The 16,643-nt window shown below is 38.4% G+C and overlaps 1 protein-coding gene across 3 annotated transcripts in view; it reads left to right on the top strand.

Moving 5' to 3' along the window:
• The window catches only part of rasef (RAS and EF-hand domain containing), a gene marked incomplete at its 5' end in the record, with an annotated part of 31,141 nt that extends 18,687 nt beyond the window's left edge, over nt 1-12,454 (top strand). Inside the window, 9 exons of one of the 3 annotated variants that reach the window (XR_013800569.1) lie at nt 1,787-1,921; nt 2,053-2,200; nt 2,286-2,367; nt 4,131-4,245; nt 5,181-5,300; nt 6,006-6,082; nt 6,837-7,361; nt 7,433-8,491; nt 8,764-12,454. Coding sequence is in view for 1 of the 3 variants with exons in the window: in XM_079638459.1 (XP_079494585.1) it covers nt 1,787-1,921; nt 2,053-2,200; nt 2,286-2,367; nt 4,131-4,245; nt 5,181-5,300; nt 6,006-6,082; nt 6,837-6,942 (783 nt within the window). Of the gene's footprint in view, nt 1-1,786; nt 1,922-2,052; nt 2,201-2,285; nt 2,368-4,130; nt 4,246-5,180; nt 5,301-6,005; nt 6,083-6,836 lie in introns of all 3 variants that reach the window. The other 2 variants (XR_013800570.1, XM_079638459.1) reach the window with 2 other exon arrangements.
• Nucleotides 12,455-16,643: the final 4,189 nt, after the last annotated feature.

The following is a 16,643-nucleotide window of genomic DNA, read 5'->3' as shown; positions in this document are numbered from 1 at the left end:
CATTATAACTTTAAACACACTCAAATGCAGTTTAGTGTGATCAGTGTTGTACATGAACGCGTTCAATGAACGACGTTCACTGAACGCATTCATATTTTCGCCGAACGCTGAACTGAACGAATCACTTTTCATACAATGAACGTGAACGAGAGCGGCGCTCACTCTGGCAGGAATGAGCAGCACGCGCAGTTCACGTTCACGCTCATTTGAAAAGTCAGGTTTTACCAGGGCTTAATTTGAGCCGGAACACGCCGGAACATGTTCCGTCACCTCCAACATTGGATCCGGAACCTTTTTTATTGGATCCGGCACCTCCTGTGTCACTAAAATTAGTTGCCTAAATGAAAAAAAACAAAATTACTGTTTGTGTAGTGTTCAATGTTTGTGACACATGACTTGCGCGCTTGTTGTACGAGTTGAGATTGCTGTTAGCCTCGATCGTTTCACTCAGGGGAAAAATGTCAAAAAGACAGGAAAGTTTGCTTAACTTTTTCAAATACGCTGGACAGTCAGATCCCAAACAAGCAAAAATCGTTTCCGCTGATCAAAAAGGAGACCACGGTGGACACAGTAGCCTAGTATCGATATCTCGTTATTTCGACATAAATAAGGGGACATTCTAATCTACATTAAGCCACATTAAGCGTTCGTATAGCCTAATGGTTTTCTATGGGAGGAAAATGCTTAACCGTTCATATTATGGGCTCATCTGATTTTTTGTACATAGCATCGCCTATTTGTTAGGATTTTAGTATCATAATGATTAGGCTTTTAAATGCACGCACAATTATCCATGAACTTGATTTGAACAAATGCCTTTCAGCTTGTGTGTGCAAAATTCAGAATTAAATTAATGTGCAGAAATGTGTACAAATAGAGAGTAGGCTATGTAGGCCTACTATACTGTTGTAGCCATTAAAAAAAGCGCGTTTCATTATTGTTAAAATATTATAATGTTGTTGTTTTTTTCATTTATGAAAAGTGAACAGCACGACCGAGTAAGATAGGATGCGCAATATGAGACATGGAGCGGGTCAGACATGATTTTGACCGTTGAAGTTGAAGTTGTTATAGAAAGCCTTTCTTTAAAGTGAATTTCGTTTTGTATAAATTGTATCTTAATTTTAATCAATTTTTCATCAACCAATTGGTAATGGATGGTAAAGAGGTTCTATTGAGTAAGATAGTGGCCTATCTTAAAAAGAATTTAACAAATATTATTATATTTTTATTATAAAGTGCTTAAATATTATTTAGCATGCTTTTTTTTACTAGGGCAGAACTTCATGAATGTCGTAGTGAATGAGGATAATAGTATTTTAAAACCAAAAAGCTAGAGACTTTCGACACGTTCCAGGTCTTGTGACTGATTCACTGGTGCATTTTCATACAAAACCACAGTCCAATCAACTCAAAAATGATCCCTGACAAGCAATATTTGCATGTTTATTTGCTAAATCTGCTCAGGCAGCTGTTGTTATAAAAAAATATATGTTCTTAAACTGATTAAATAAATTGAGTGCCACAGTCCCACACTGTTGTGGCTATACATCTTATTTTTTTCTGCAGTCAGGTGATTGTGATTATATGATCACATTTTTACGTAATATTTTTTATTTATTTTTTTAAACATTGACTCAATAATACAAACTTTTTGAGAAAACAACCAAGCATACTAAGTATGAACAGATAATGAATAAATCAAAGGCATCTCCCTGTGTGTTCTTAACTTGCTGTCATTTCTGGATAAGTCAGATTCCTATTTTAAACTATGCTGTTCACTCAGGTTGCGGAAATGCAAGAAGAGGCTGCGTTTGGGTCGGACAGCGAATCCGTTCTGAGCTGCAGTCTGTCAAAGCCTGATCAGAAAGATGAAGTTTCTGCTTCAGGGAAGAAATGCCTCTCTGCCATCTTCACCGAGGTACTGGATTCACCTGCCAGAAGTATCATAAAGGCTTAAATTTGACCCACGGCATTCTAAATCCTGAACTCAAACAAATCCCAGTCCTGAGACTCAGAGTCTAAAGCCCAAATGTTTATGCATCTGTGCAGAGAGAGCAGGATGATTTGGCAGTGACTCAGCCTCCATCCGAGAAGGCTTACAGGATTGTGCTGGCAGGAGACGCCGCTGTGGGAAAGTCTAGTTTTCTCCTTCGCCTCTGTAAGAACGAGTTCAAAGGCAACACTAGTGCCACACTGGGTAAGACTTTCTAACGCTTAACCGCACTTGAATTTAATCTGTAACTGTCACAAATATAGTGAAACGATGTGTCTTTTTCCTGCAGGGGTTGATTTCCAGATGAAAACTTTGGTGGTGGACGGTGTTCCTACAGTGCTGCAGTTATGGGACACAGCTGGACAGGAAAGGTAAGATCCCAGTGCCCAAAATCAAGTTGAAACCCAAAACATGTCTATACCCCTTGGTATAAACTCTAAAGGTTGTGACACACCAAATAGATCTAGCGGTGACACAAGCCGACTGTGTTGCCAATTCGTGTCACCTGTGTCTGGTTATAATAGTAATAATAATAATTCGTTACATTTATATAGCTTTTTTGGGGTACTCAACGCGCTTTACATGGAAGGGAGGGAATCTCCTTAACCACCACCAATGAGCAGCATCCACCTGGATGATGCGACGGCAGCCATATTGCGCCAGAACGCCCACCACACGCCAGCTTACTGGTGGAGAGGAGACAGTGATGAAGCCAATCAGTATATGGGGGATGATTAGGACCAAGGGGCAAATTTGGCCAGAATGCCGGGGTTACACCCCTACTCTTTTTCGAAGGACATCCTGGGATTTTTAATGACCACAGAGAGTCAGGACCTCGGTTTAATGTCTCATCCGAAGGACGGCGCTCTTTTGGCAGTATAGTGTCCCCGTCACTACACTGGGGCATTAGGACCCACACAGACCACAGGATGAGCGCCCCCTGCTGGCCTCACTGACACCTCCTCCAGCAGCAACCTGTTTTTCCCAGGAGTCTCCCATCCAAGTACTAACCAGGCTCAGCCCTGCTTAGCTTCAGTGGGCAACCAGTCTTGGGCTACAGGGTGATATGGCTGCTGGCTTTCAAAAAATTGCGCTTGAACACACTGCAAAGACTACAGCCAACTAGAACGCACATTCTTCGCCTGTGTGAAAAAGCCAAATGCTAATGTATTTCAGCAGTGGGGTGCAACACAGTCACTCCCACTAGCCACTTTGGCGTGATGAATATTATATAATATATAAATTTATTCAATTGTAGTCTTTTAAAAAGGTATCTGAAATAATAAACTAAGTGCAATGTAGTGTTGTCAGAAGTATTGATTTTTCGATACATATCAATACTGAAATATCTGAAATGCTTCATATATAAATTTTTCCTCAGAATACATGATATCAGCTGCACTTTCTCTCTCTCGCATCTCTCTCCTCACTCAGTCCTTTTATTTGCTCCGGAATATTGAATATTGTTACAGGGCTTGAATTTCGGCATGGCATTGCGCATAATTTTACTAATTTCTGCAGATTTTGTGCTCACAGTCGCCGCACACACAAAAAAAGTTTGTCGCTGCTTACATATATAAAAGTAAAATACTCAAAAAATTATTCAAAATGCCGATCATGGTGAGCATTCACGTAAACACAGTCAGTTATGTTTTAAGTGAACATAAACAGTTGAGAAAGAAAGCGCATGTGTAACAGTATAATAGATCGTGTGCGTCAGGTCTTAAAGTGGCAGCACCCTAATACTCCTGCCAAATTATGAGATAATATAAAAAATATCTATATAGCAGTTTTTGCCCATGGTATCAATGTCAAAATTGTGACTAGTAACCACTAGCCACAGTGGCTGGTGAGCAAAAAAAGTTAATGTCAAGGCCTAGCTTACCTAGCATACTGTATGTAACGGACGTGGGCCAGTAAGAGCTGTGCATGTAAACCTCACTCCCCTGGCCTCAAGAGACATGCTAGCGATTTATGCTAGAAACTGTGGCCTTTAGCGTCCTTGTTAGCGCATCCGCCTCCCACGCCTGAGACCCCGGTTTGAATTTCCCTCGGAGTAGGTCGAGCAGGACCAGTTACACATACATGTAAAAAAGTATAATTTGGGTTGATTACTCTGCTGTCCCTTTTACAGGTTTCGGAGCATTGCTAAGTCTTACTTCAGGAGAGCCGATGGGGTCCTTCTACTGTATGACGTCACTTGCGAGAAGAGCTTTCTGAATGTGCGCGAATGGGTCGACATCATTGAGGTATTTCCTTAGCATATTTTTCTACTACAGTAATTGTAAACGTATAATGTTAGTTAAGGTTTCATACAGAACAGTCATAATTTGGTTGACTTGTTCATTTTTCAAACTCTCTAGGAATAAAATGCGCTGTTCGTACTTGGTGCGACTGTAACCTTAAAGGGATAGTTCACCCAAAAAATAAATGATCTCCATTCCAAACCCATAAGACTTTCGTTTATCTTCAGAACACAAAGATATTTTAAATTAAATCTGAGAGATTTCTGTGAAATTTAAAGTCAAAACCCCAAACTCTGACATTTATAAAGAGATCATAAAATAAATTCTTATGAATCAAGCAGTTTAATCCAAGTCTTCTGAAGAGACTCAATCACTTTATTATGAACATTTAATTTAGGCTTTTTTTCACATCACTTTTTGATCAGTGAACATAAACAGAAGCTCGACTGTACTTGCTTGATGCGTGAAAACAAACCTCATTGGTTCTTGCCGAAGCACAAAATGCTGCGTAAAACACAAGAATGAACCTCATTGGTTCTTGTGCATCAAGCAAGCATGCTGTTCCGAATATGAACAAAAGTCTTATGGTTTTAGAATTAAATGATGGTGAGAAAAGGATTTTAATTTTTGGGCGAACTGTCCCTTTAAGTTGCTCATCGGGACAGGCCTTGCTGAACAGTCCAATGCAAATATGTTCATGTGATTTTGTGAATGAAGTGTTTTTGTTGCTTTGTTTCCATAAATGATCTTGGTCAAGTGAATAGGAATCTTGTGAACATGTTTAAATAGATTTTTTTTTATTCTAGAGTTGAATGTAACCTGAAGTTTTTGATGATTTGACATTTTAAATATACACATACAGTTAAAAGATACTGAAATGAGAGATTTTACTGGGTTGGATTGAATAAGATACTGATTGATATTCATTTCTGATGCAGGATGTGTCCCAGGATGACATTCCCATCATGCTTGTTGGGAATAAGACAGATCTTAGAAAGGAAGCTCTTCTGGATGGAGTCACCTGTATTCCAACCAGCTACGGAGAGAAACTGGCCATGGTTCGTACCCGGACATTATTCACTATGATTTACCATTGCTTTCTGTTTTTTACAGGGATTGTTCACACAAAAATGAAAATGATTATTATTTATTCACCCTCATACAAACTGTTTGACTTTGATTCTCCCCTGAAACACAAAAGAAAAACACACAGCTGGCTGCTCTTTTCCATGCAGTTTACCATGAACGGAGACTGAAACTTTCAAGCGGCAAAATAGACACAAAACACCATGAACACACCATAAAAATAGTCTATCATAGGCAATAAACTATCATAGGCTTCAGAAGACTGGACTTTTTTAACTTAAAGGGATAGTTCACCCTAAAATGAAAATGAAGTTGTCATTTACTCACCCTGGTGTTGTTCTAATGCCGTATACCCTTCTTTCTTTAATGGACCATAAAAGGAGAATTTGTAAAAAAAAAAATATATATATATATTTTTTAAATGTCCCGCTCAAACTCGTCCATATAATGGCAGTGAATGGTGACCAGCATCAAAAAGATGCAAAAGTATCACAGAATTATCCAATGTGACGTATCATATATTCCAAGTGTTCTGGGGGTAAAACAATAGGGTTTCTTTTCTTTTTTTTAAACACTGACATGATATGTTTAATTTAATGAAAATCCTGAACTTGGCCATTGGTCTTCTGTGCAGTTTTTATTACTTTAAGTGTAACTTAACTGCTCTCTCCGTTCAGACATACAGTGCCTTATTCTGCGAGACGAGTGCAAAAGATGGATCCAACATCATTGAGGCTGTTCTTCATTTAGCCCGGTAAGCCCAGTCCACGATTCAAAATGAAATCACATTCTGTTAATACAATACTTATTTCTGGTATACATTTTAAAGTCAACATCTGACACCCAATAGACTAAGGGCCCTATTTTAACGATTGAAGCGCATGGTATAAAGCGCAGGGCGTAAGTTCACCCAGGGCGGGTCCGAATCATTGGCTCGTTTAGTTTCACTCGAAGTAGATTGGCCTCTCTAGCGAGATTCCTATTTGTCGGTCACAACGTACGCAGAGAGTGACAGACTGATAGGGAACCTTTGTGAAGTGAATAAAAACACATTATTCTGACAGTCAAGCATTCTTGTGTAATGTTTTGCAGCAAATTTCAGTATTCAGTTAACATCCGAAAATGAGAAACTAGGGCTGCCCGATTATGTCAAAAATCATAAACATGATTATTGTGCTCATTCTTGAAATCATGGTTATTTAACACCGTTACTCATAGACTTTGCAAGCATCATGCATTTACTGAACAGTGGATTTCATTGAACTTTAAATATAATTTAAATGAAAACAAATAAAAAATATATGCTATAATGTTTTTTTTTTTTTAATGCCATTACTTTGCTTTTATAATCATTGAAAGCCAAAATCATATTTGAAAGCCAAAATCATATTTGATTAATCTACTGTTACCAAATTCACTTCCCTGCATTATACTTACATAATAGCCTAATATTAAATTTTAAAGTCAAGACTTAAAAGGCTAAATGTTTTCTCTTTCCTGCTCTTTAGAGAGGTGACCAAGCATGCTGATGAGTTCAAGAAGCCCGTATCGGTGACTAAATTGTCTGGAAACCATAACAAAAAGATGCCAAGCCCAAACTGCTGCATGGGCTGATGTGTGTGCACGTCACATGACCCGGCGACAGCCCGTGTGCAAGTGCGACGTGAGGTTTCAACATAGAGCTAATCAAATATTTAATCATTCAACTATTTATTCAAGTCACATTACATGGGAGATGCCGGTTTGCGATTGTCCAAGTTGTTTTTACTGTGCTAAATGTGTTCAAGTATTGTCCTCAGGACTGTCTCATAGCTGTGTGTCATGGGTTGCCTTTAACAGCCCTGCATTTCACAGCTTTTATATTACAGCCGATTATTAGTAGTTTATGAAGTGAACATACACTCAGTCAGGAATTTAGTACGCTGCACTTTGCCTTTATTTATTTCATTAAAACTTCCTTTAGCTAAGAGAGAAGGAATATATCATAATAGTTATGTAAGTGTGTGTGTGTGTGTGTGTGTGTGTGTGTGTGTGTGTGTGTGTGTGTGTGTGTGTGTGTGTGTGTGTGTGTGTGTGTGTGTGTGTGTGTGTGTGTGTGTGGTAGTATGTGAAAGTTGAAACAATGTGAAAAGTTCTGTTTAAGTTGTATGAAAAATGACAGAAGTTTTTTAAAAGAACTGGAAGTTGATGCCTGATCCAAAGCCTTTATTTTTTCCTTGTAGATTTAAATTATAAGAAATAGATTTAAAAGTGTTTTTTTTTCTTCCTTTATTTGCTGTACTGAACCCATTTTAAAGGGCCCCTATTATGCTTTTTTAAAGTTTCCTAATGTTGTTGTGGAGTATCCTACACCATGTTTACTCTGCTCTGATTGGCCAGACAGCTCAGTCTGTTGTGATTGGCCTACCGTGTACAGCGCGTCGAAAACAAAAACGCCCATTGCCATAACAGCTTTGCTTGTCCTGAGGCTTCTACAACGTAAACTAAACACAGTAACGAACGATGACGTGGATTTGACCATATCAATGCGAGCGCGAGTCCGATGATGAAACATTGGAAGAACTAACGTTAGTTATTCAACCCGAACCTCCATCGCAAGGATGACTCAGTGATACACTACTCAGTTTGAGGTACATTATGAGATGTTGCAACTGTAATTCCTCAGCATCAGCATTAACAAGAGTATGTCCATCAACAAACCGATTATTTTACTTGTACTAATTTATTTGCTGAGTATTTTTCTAATATATTGCAGTACGTGGAAACTATCAATAACAGTGCATGTATGCAGTGTATACATTAGCCGAGCTCTAGAGTGAATGATCTGATGTAACATAAACGTTGGTAAAAACAAATTTTCCTTAAAGAAGTGAGAACGACAGACAATCTGCATTAATAGACAGTTTTAGGTAATAGTGGCCCACAGCTGATAAGCAGGAGTTTTTGAGTAAGACAGTGATAATGTGAGTTAGCCAGTTAGCAGAACTACACAATATAAAACTCAAAACTAAGTATTTTGAACACCGTCTTTCAAGAGCAAGCGGTTTGTGAATCCTGCATTGAACTCCAAGATTTGTGAAGCAGTCGTCAGTAAAATAAAGGGAACACAGCAGAAGTTTAGGATAACACCATGTCCTAACCAGACGCGATGCGATAAGATCCAGCAACAAATCATTTGTCTGTCCACACTAGACGCGACGCGACTGCGAGATGCGTAAAAATCAATCAAAACCCACAGCCAATCAGAACAGCGTGTGGGCGGAGTCTCGCGGCAAGTGCACGGCACCACACTCTAAAAAATGCTGGGTTGTTTTAACCCAATTTTGGGTCAAATATGGACAAACTCAGCCGTTGGGTTAAAATTTTAAATTACATTTTTAACCCAACATTTGGGTTTGTCCATATTTGACCCAAAATTGGGTTGAAACAACCCAGCATTTTTTAGAGTGCAGAGAGTAATCCTGACGGCAATCGCAAGAAAATGGATAAGTAGGCAAAATAATCAAATTCACAAATATTACTCCATTTAAACATTATTTAAATACATAGGTTTGTTGTTCCAGCGCGAAGTTGCAGAAAAATAGAAACCGTTTCTAAAATAGAATCGTCGCGTGTCGCTGTCGCGGCTGGTTAGGACAAAAACTCTGATTAACATGGAAAAGATACGTTTTATCTCGTGTCGCGGCGCGTGTAGTTAGGACACGGTGTTATACTGCTGTGATATCGTGGTAAAGATGAATTTTAACCACTGACTCTTCACATGCTCGTCCTTGGGCAGTGAAAAAAAAACTGGCTTTACCTTCACATGTAGAGTCTTCTCGACAGGATGCTGTCCAGTATCCACAGGAATCAGCTGCTGGTTTGAGGTTCAAGTTTTCCTGGTGTCTGCGCGCGCAATAAGTGGGCGGGAAATATGCTAATGTTTCGACTTGACGTCACAACGGAACGGCTTATGACTCGTTTGAAAAACGATTCGTTTAATTGACTCAGAGTCGACTCTTACTTTTGAAAGACAATAACTTTATATACGGTGCACTTTCAGATTTAAAACTTGTTTGATTTCATTCACTTAGAGCTATGTTACACACTACATGAAAGATCATATTCAAAAATCCATAATAGGGGCACTGTAAAACAGATTGACAAGCTTTTGTGAAAGCTTTTATCTTTATACTAATATTGCTTTATGAATTTCTCAAGAGTACAGCTCATATATGTAACATTATGTTGTGTAATAAACAGTGCACACTTTAAAAAACACATTTTCTTGCAGGAAAACATTTATTATATGTTAAATGTATTCACAATTATATGAAGGACATGCTAATGGATTATCTGTAATTCATATTTCATGCTTATTTCACTGTATTTAATTTGCATTTATAATTGAGTGAATGTTGGTTTAAATTTAAAATCTTAATAAGCAAAAATAAAGACTGCAATGTTTTCACTCCAGTTTTATTGTGGCAGTACTAACATATAAAACAATTCATTTTTTTTAAACATATAAACAATCAAAAATCACTTTACAAATTGAATAAGGCGATTCCCAGTGAATCTGGGAACTGATTTCTTTTTTTATATACTCCCAGAGTTGTATTTTTGGAATTAAGTGACAGACTGTTTTAAACTGAAACATTTATAATAATGCTGCTAAACATGCAAACAAAACACCTTTCACAAACGTTATGAAATCACCAAACACTGAAAAGATTTCAAACCTCGAAAGAAAAAAGTTGAACACGCAATTTCCAGATGCTCAGTACATTTGCATAATTTTTTTTTTTATGTAAAATTATTATTATTATTTTTTTAAAGGGCAATGGGTTTTATGTTTAGCGATGTTATGTAAGAATCATCTGGGTTGTTGTTTTTTTTGTTTTGTTTTTTTGCCACAAAGCTCTGATCAAGATCTAGATCTTGAACAATAAGAAATAACCAGACCAGTCAACTCTATAATGTCAATGAAAGGGGTGAATTTCACTTATTTCAGATCATATTTCATCCTGAAAACATATGAAAAAGCAAAAATATACATATATTTAACACAGTCTATTTAAAGGGCCATTAAGATGTTTTGCATTGTGACATTATGCTCATAATTAAGGACATTTCCCTTCCAAATCCTCATTACGGTTATGCATCCGGATGATTTAATTTGAGTTTGTTTGTAATTCTCATTATTCTCAATGATGATTCTCATTACTGTAATGAGAGCAATGAAAGACAATATTTTTGTTGTTTGATCACAAACACTGCCATGATGTAGAAATACTATACAATTTCATTTTTCTTTTCACAATGTTTAATACATGTAATTTTCTTAATATATATATATATTTTAATCTTTTGATTTTGGGGTAAACCTTGACAGGCTTTGTAAAAAAAATATCCAAAAACAATACATTTAACAAACGCAATTCTGCAATTAATTCATTAATTAATCAATAAAGCTGAATATTTGAAAACATGGAAATTGCGATATTTTGCCTTTTGAATTTCCATTCCTATCAATGTTCAGTGTTGTGGACCGTATTGTCCACTGGCAAATAAAATCACTTCCATCAAACATGACGAAACGAAGGGTTCCCTTGAAATCTTGGTGTCCCATCATGCAACAGAATAGCAAGGCTACAAAAACAATAAACAGCAAATTCCAGTGCATGACATTTCTGAATGCTGTATGAAATAGGTTTACCCTCTGGCCAATTAAAATGCGTTTGGACATCTATATTTTGCCACACTACAATATACGATAGGAGATGTTCAGGATAATAGGCAAATTCATCCAACCTGCCTTAAAACTAATGAAGTTGGTGATCACTGGCGTTGTCTAGCAGTTTGACTAAACGTGGCCACTGGTTCTCTGGTTTCATTGGTCATGATAACACACATTAAACCACAAAGCATGACTATCTATTATGTACATATTCCACATAGTGTATGTGATGTTTTTTTTTATTACAATGAGAACTACAACTTTCACAGCAGCATCAGAACAAAGCATTAATGTTGTATTATGGTCTGTTTCATTAACCCATCAATTAATATGACTCAACCCTGAGCTGAAAGTCCAGAGAAACCTGAACACAGGTAGAAAAAAAGCCTTCGTGTCTTGTCATAGTCCTATGATCATATACAAATAAGACTTAGATGAATACACAAGGTCAGACGCTTGAAATGAGAATGATTTTTTCTTTTCACAGTATTTACAGAGGTATACATGCAGAGCGACAAAGAGTCCGTGTTTTAATGTACAGTGTATGTGGACACTACCGGTGAAATGTTTGGACACACCTTTTCTTTTCAATTAGTCTAAAATTTGGATAATAATAATCATTACCACTATGAAATAACATATGGAATTATGTACTGACCAAATACAATTTCAATTATTTCTTAACCCAAATTTAAATTTGTGCTTCCATGTCTAGATTCTGAACTTCCTTTACTATCCACTCTAATTAATTAATTAATTTGAATTAACATTTTACAGAACATTTATCCATAAGCCATTAGATGCAAAATTTTAATGTTTAACAGGGCGATATGTAAGAATTTGCATGTATTCATCGCTTTTTAATTGCCAAAGTGTGAAAAGCTTGTAACGGAACTTAAAAAACGAGACCTTCCCCGACTTCGTAGATTATCTCTGAAAGCCTGTAGACTGGTTTCTATGTGAAGGACTCAGGATGTGAATTTTAAGTGCGCTCCCCTCTCTTATGTTCGATGGCACATGCAATTAATGCTTATACAATGTTCAGGATAATGACTAAAGAGCCATTCTGTACTGTAACGCAAAGAAAAGGATTAATCAAATGATAGTCTCACATAGCCAGAACTATATAGTCTATAGTCTCAAGTATACTTTACCCGTTATGACATCTGCGGCGCATTACGGCTCCGACACGGCCACCAGAGCTGATCGCGGCCACTCTAGTCAATGCTTAGGGGCTTTTGCACCGGAGAAACCTTTTCATAGTTCCCAGAACTAATGGCGGAAGTACCCGTTCCCTTTCGAAAGGGAACTCGCACTGCGTCGAATGACACTAGGGGAGCGCCTCAGGCGTGACAGGTGTCTGAAATCACAATCAAATCACGCCAATCACATTGACCAGCGACAGCCCGTGAATCATTAACGTGAATGATTAACGTGCGATTAACGTGAATGATTAACATGTGACCTGGAAGTATAAAAGTGCGCCTTGCAAACATGACATTCATCTTTTCGTCTTCAGGGACTGTTCTGTCTGTAACCGCTTTGAAAATCAGTTAATTATGAAATGCACTGAGAAGGCTGAGTGCTTTCAGAAGTTTGCAGACCCACACTCAAGATATCTGACGCCGGGTGACACACACAAACTGGTCTGTTTTCTGTCTGGGAAGCAAGAGCGCGCACAGGTCCATCATGGTCCGAGGACCTTAGACAGGGCCAGAAAGCCTCTCGTGCGCCTCCTCCGTGGAGGAGTAGGTCGCAGAAGAGCCGCAACTCCCGCAAGAAGAGGGATCTGAGGGAGAAGGGATCTGAGGGAGGTGATCCAGCACAAACGCACACAGCATTGGTCATGGATCACCTCACCTGAGGGTGTGATTATATCTTAGCCCTCTCCTCTCTTCCCCGACTCAGGCCTGAGGCTGGGCTCACGGTTAGAACAATGTTCTGATGGCCCGCCTCGGCTTGGTTAGTGAGAGTGCCTCTTTCAGGCATGATAAGGTGGTAGACCCCATGTTCATAAAGAACTGTCTGGTGAGTCTTCACTTCGCACGCCACAGGTGAGCTGAGTGGTCTTCTTTAAGAGTAATTTTGTGTGCAAGTAACACTAAAATGTATCTCTCTACAGACCTCGTTCCCTGTATAGAGTTAGGGCTCATGTCAATGGCATGTCATAAGGAAAACATTTTTGGATTATTAGGGCCCTGAAGTTCCCCTGTTAGGTGGCTAGAACGATAGAGAGAAGCACCAGTTGTATGTGCTTCTTTTGTGAATATGTGATGGCTTCCCTTGTTGTCATATGTAAGATAAGCGAGGTGTGCCACCGCTCATTCCAGTTGTAAACTCTGTTTATGCTACCGCTTGTTTTTTCTACACACATCTGTGTTAGCCCTCGGGCTATTAGCCACCTCAGGGTAGAGTTGGTCTCTCTCTCTCTCTCTCAAAAATCAAACCGAGCCTCTGGGCCTGCCTACCAAACAGTCCCTTCAGACGAAGGATGATTGTCATGTTTGCAAGGCGCCCTTCTATACTTTCAGGTCGCACATTAATCATTCACGTTAATGATTCACGGGCTGTCGCCAGTCAATGTGATTGCGATTTCAGACACCTGTCACGCCTGAGGCGTTCCCCTAGCGTCATTCGATGCAGTGTCTCGTTCCCAGTTCTCAGGGAACATAGGTTACAGTCGTAACTTGAGACGTTTTTTGGCGTGTTCACATCGCAGGAACTAGGAATGATTTTAGTTCTAGGAACGCCTTTTGGAGGAACTAATTTAGCTCCTACTTTAGAGTAGATGGGCCTCTCAAACTTTACGCTAAGGAGAAAATCCAACGCAACTTTGAGGGGACCAAGCGAAAGATGATTATGTATTTCTGTTCAGCTCGCAACACTGGAGTTCAAACACACGGCATACGCTAATACCTTTTCATTACTGTCTACTTTCCAGGTATAACAATTCTATCTAATATCGTGTTAGACAGATCGCTAACTAATGAACACGAAGAATGCGAGCGCTGTGAGCTCAGGCTCTGGCGTTCTCAGCGCCGTCAAAATAAAAGTCACAACAACAAGCGTGGCTTAAGTAACTTCAGAGTTCCTACGGGCAGTGCGAATGCAACCAGGAAAATGTTCATAGGGGAACCATAACTTCTTGGGGAACCACGCTGGTGGTAGTTCCTATAACTACCCGGTGCGAAAGCCTCTTGTGCTTATACCAGCTGCGCCGCGGCACGTTTCTGCTTCGCTAAAGATAGACGCCTTGTCTATTTTTGACGGATGCCGCGTTCAAGCCGTGTCCAAATGCCAGTGTTCTCCTCCTGCTCACAGGCACTGTGTGTGAAATATAGATACAAGATAATTGAGGATATATTTTAAAGACTAAAACGCAGCTACAAATCTTTTATCCTAGTCGTTCATAACTGGACTTTTAAGTGTATTAACTTTGTCTGTAGGCTACAGCACAAAAAGTAGGACATAGCAATAAACAACATTTAACTGAAAAGAAAAACAGTCACTTAACTGAAAAAAAACCCGCCTGTAATTTAGCCAACTTAGCCATGGTAGAACCCCCAAAAATCAAGAAAACAACATCGGACAGGCAAATCTCGTGGTCTCGCAAATCCAGTCGATTCGTTTCTGAATTGGCCCTGGTGTGAGTTGGCACCACGTGGAGGACGGAACAAAACCTTGTCGGAGCCGTGATGCACCGCAGACGTGTAAATAAGAGGGTTATAATCAAACTATCATAACAGTGTAATTTTAATACCTCATGATGGTATTAATACCACAACATGATGCCAGTGAATTGCAGTGCTGGTGCAAACATATCCACATCGCTAAGATAAGATGCTTTCTCACCGCTGTCATTTTTGTTGTGTGTTTATTTTGTTATTGAGAGTAAAGCGAGCGGCGTATATTTACATATTCATCTAAACATCGCTCTCAGCAGCGTGGACGGCGTATGGATGTTCACTAACATTGCATCGCTGCAAAGGTATTTCCAAAAAAACGTATATCGGGGCCTTGAATCACGTTCAGTCTCTTGTACGTTACGTGTGAACAAGTACGGGCAATAAGCTGCAGGCTGCAGTTCACTGAACGGCCACCGGTGGCGCTAATTACAAGGGTTTCTGAATTTTACATATAGCCCCTTTAAAAATGTATAAAATATTAGCTCCCACTTTATATTAGGTGTCTTTAACTACTGTTCACTTATGTAAAAACTATTTGTACGTATTGTGTTCATGTTGTTTTAAAACCATTTTTGCTGCTATTGAGGCTAACAGTGTGATTATAGATGCAATTACAGAAGTAATCATGTGCAGGTATTTTGAAATGTAAGTACAATATAAAAACCGAAAGTGCTTTGGATCAAATTATTTGTTTAAATATTAGTGCATAGTAGCCAAAGACACTTAATATAAAGTGGGTCAAAATATTAAAATAAATATATTTTTTAATATTAATATGAATTAATATTTATGCAATATCAGAATCAATTAATGTTTAAGATTAAATTGTTTAAAAAAATTCTTTCAAGTGTGTGTCCAAGATTTGACTTGTAGTGTATACAGTATGTCATTTTTAAAAAGAAATATTAATTTACAATGATGAATAATAACTAAATCACAACCTGCATTATGTAGGTGTTGCATTATTTTGATTTTGATTTGATGATGCACATATATTGTAATGGTAATATATTGATTAAATATGAGCCTGTAGGAATATCAACCCTACAATGAGCCACAAATAACATACAATAGCAATCAAATATTTTCTCTGCGATAGCGTATCCATATAAATGCCTGTCTGCTAATATGCATATTTGTTTTCTTTACTTTTCTTTTCTTTTTTATCAGAAAATAAACCGCTTTGTTAAAGATCCTTCAGTATTTGACATACGTTCCTGAGAGAGCCTCCTGCTGTTGGACAGTAAATATCAGCGATCAGGGTTTTTATATGCTCAATATAGTTGACATGTGTCATTAGCCCTTTTGCTATCACCTCAGCAACAGATGTGACATCACATCAGATTTGCATCACAAGTAGCCGTGTTAATTTGATTAGATGATGTGGATGTGGTCAAAGCCCTGTGTCAGGAAGATCAACATCAGTCGGATCCTGGACCGCTGAAGGAAACACACACGTAATCATGCTATGTATTATCATCTACTTAAAGGGATAGTTCACCCAAAACTGAAAATTCTCTCAACAATATGTATATTGTATGTATATGACTTTCTGTCCTCAGATAAACACACTCATTTTTTAGGAAAATAATCCATCTCTGTGAGTCCATGATGCAAGTGAATGTGTGCCACCCGTTTGTTTGGTCGTGACGGTAATCCATGTGACCTCACTGAATGAATGTCTTCTGAAGCCAAGCGATAAGAAAAAGACTAATATTTTAAACTCTTTAAACTATCAATCATCTTCTGGTCTACTTTCATAGGAGCGATCATGAGAGGGACGTTGACACACTTACAGTCGTGGTTGGAATTATTGGCACACTTGGTAAATATGAACAAAGAAGCGTGTGAAAATAAATCTTCATTGTTAATCCTTTTGATATTTCCTGTAATTAAAAAAATGTTCACAA

This window comes from Phoxinus phoxinus (assembly GCF_949152265.1).
Source record: "Phoxinus phoxinus genome assembly, chromosome: 15".
NCBI lineage: Eukaryota > Metazoa > Chordata > Actinopteri > Cypriniformes > Leuciscidae > Phoxinus > Phoxinus phoxinus.
Note: the sequence above shows the minus strand (reverse complement) of the source record. Positions and strands in the feature narration are given on the sequence as shown.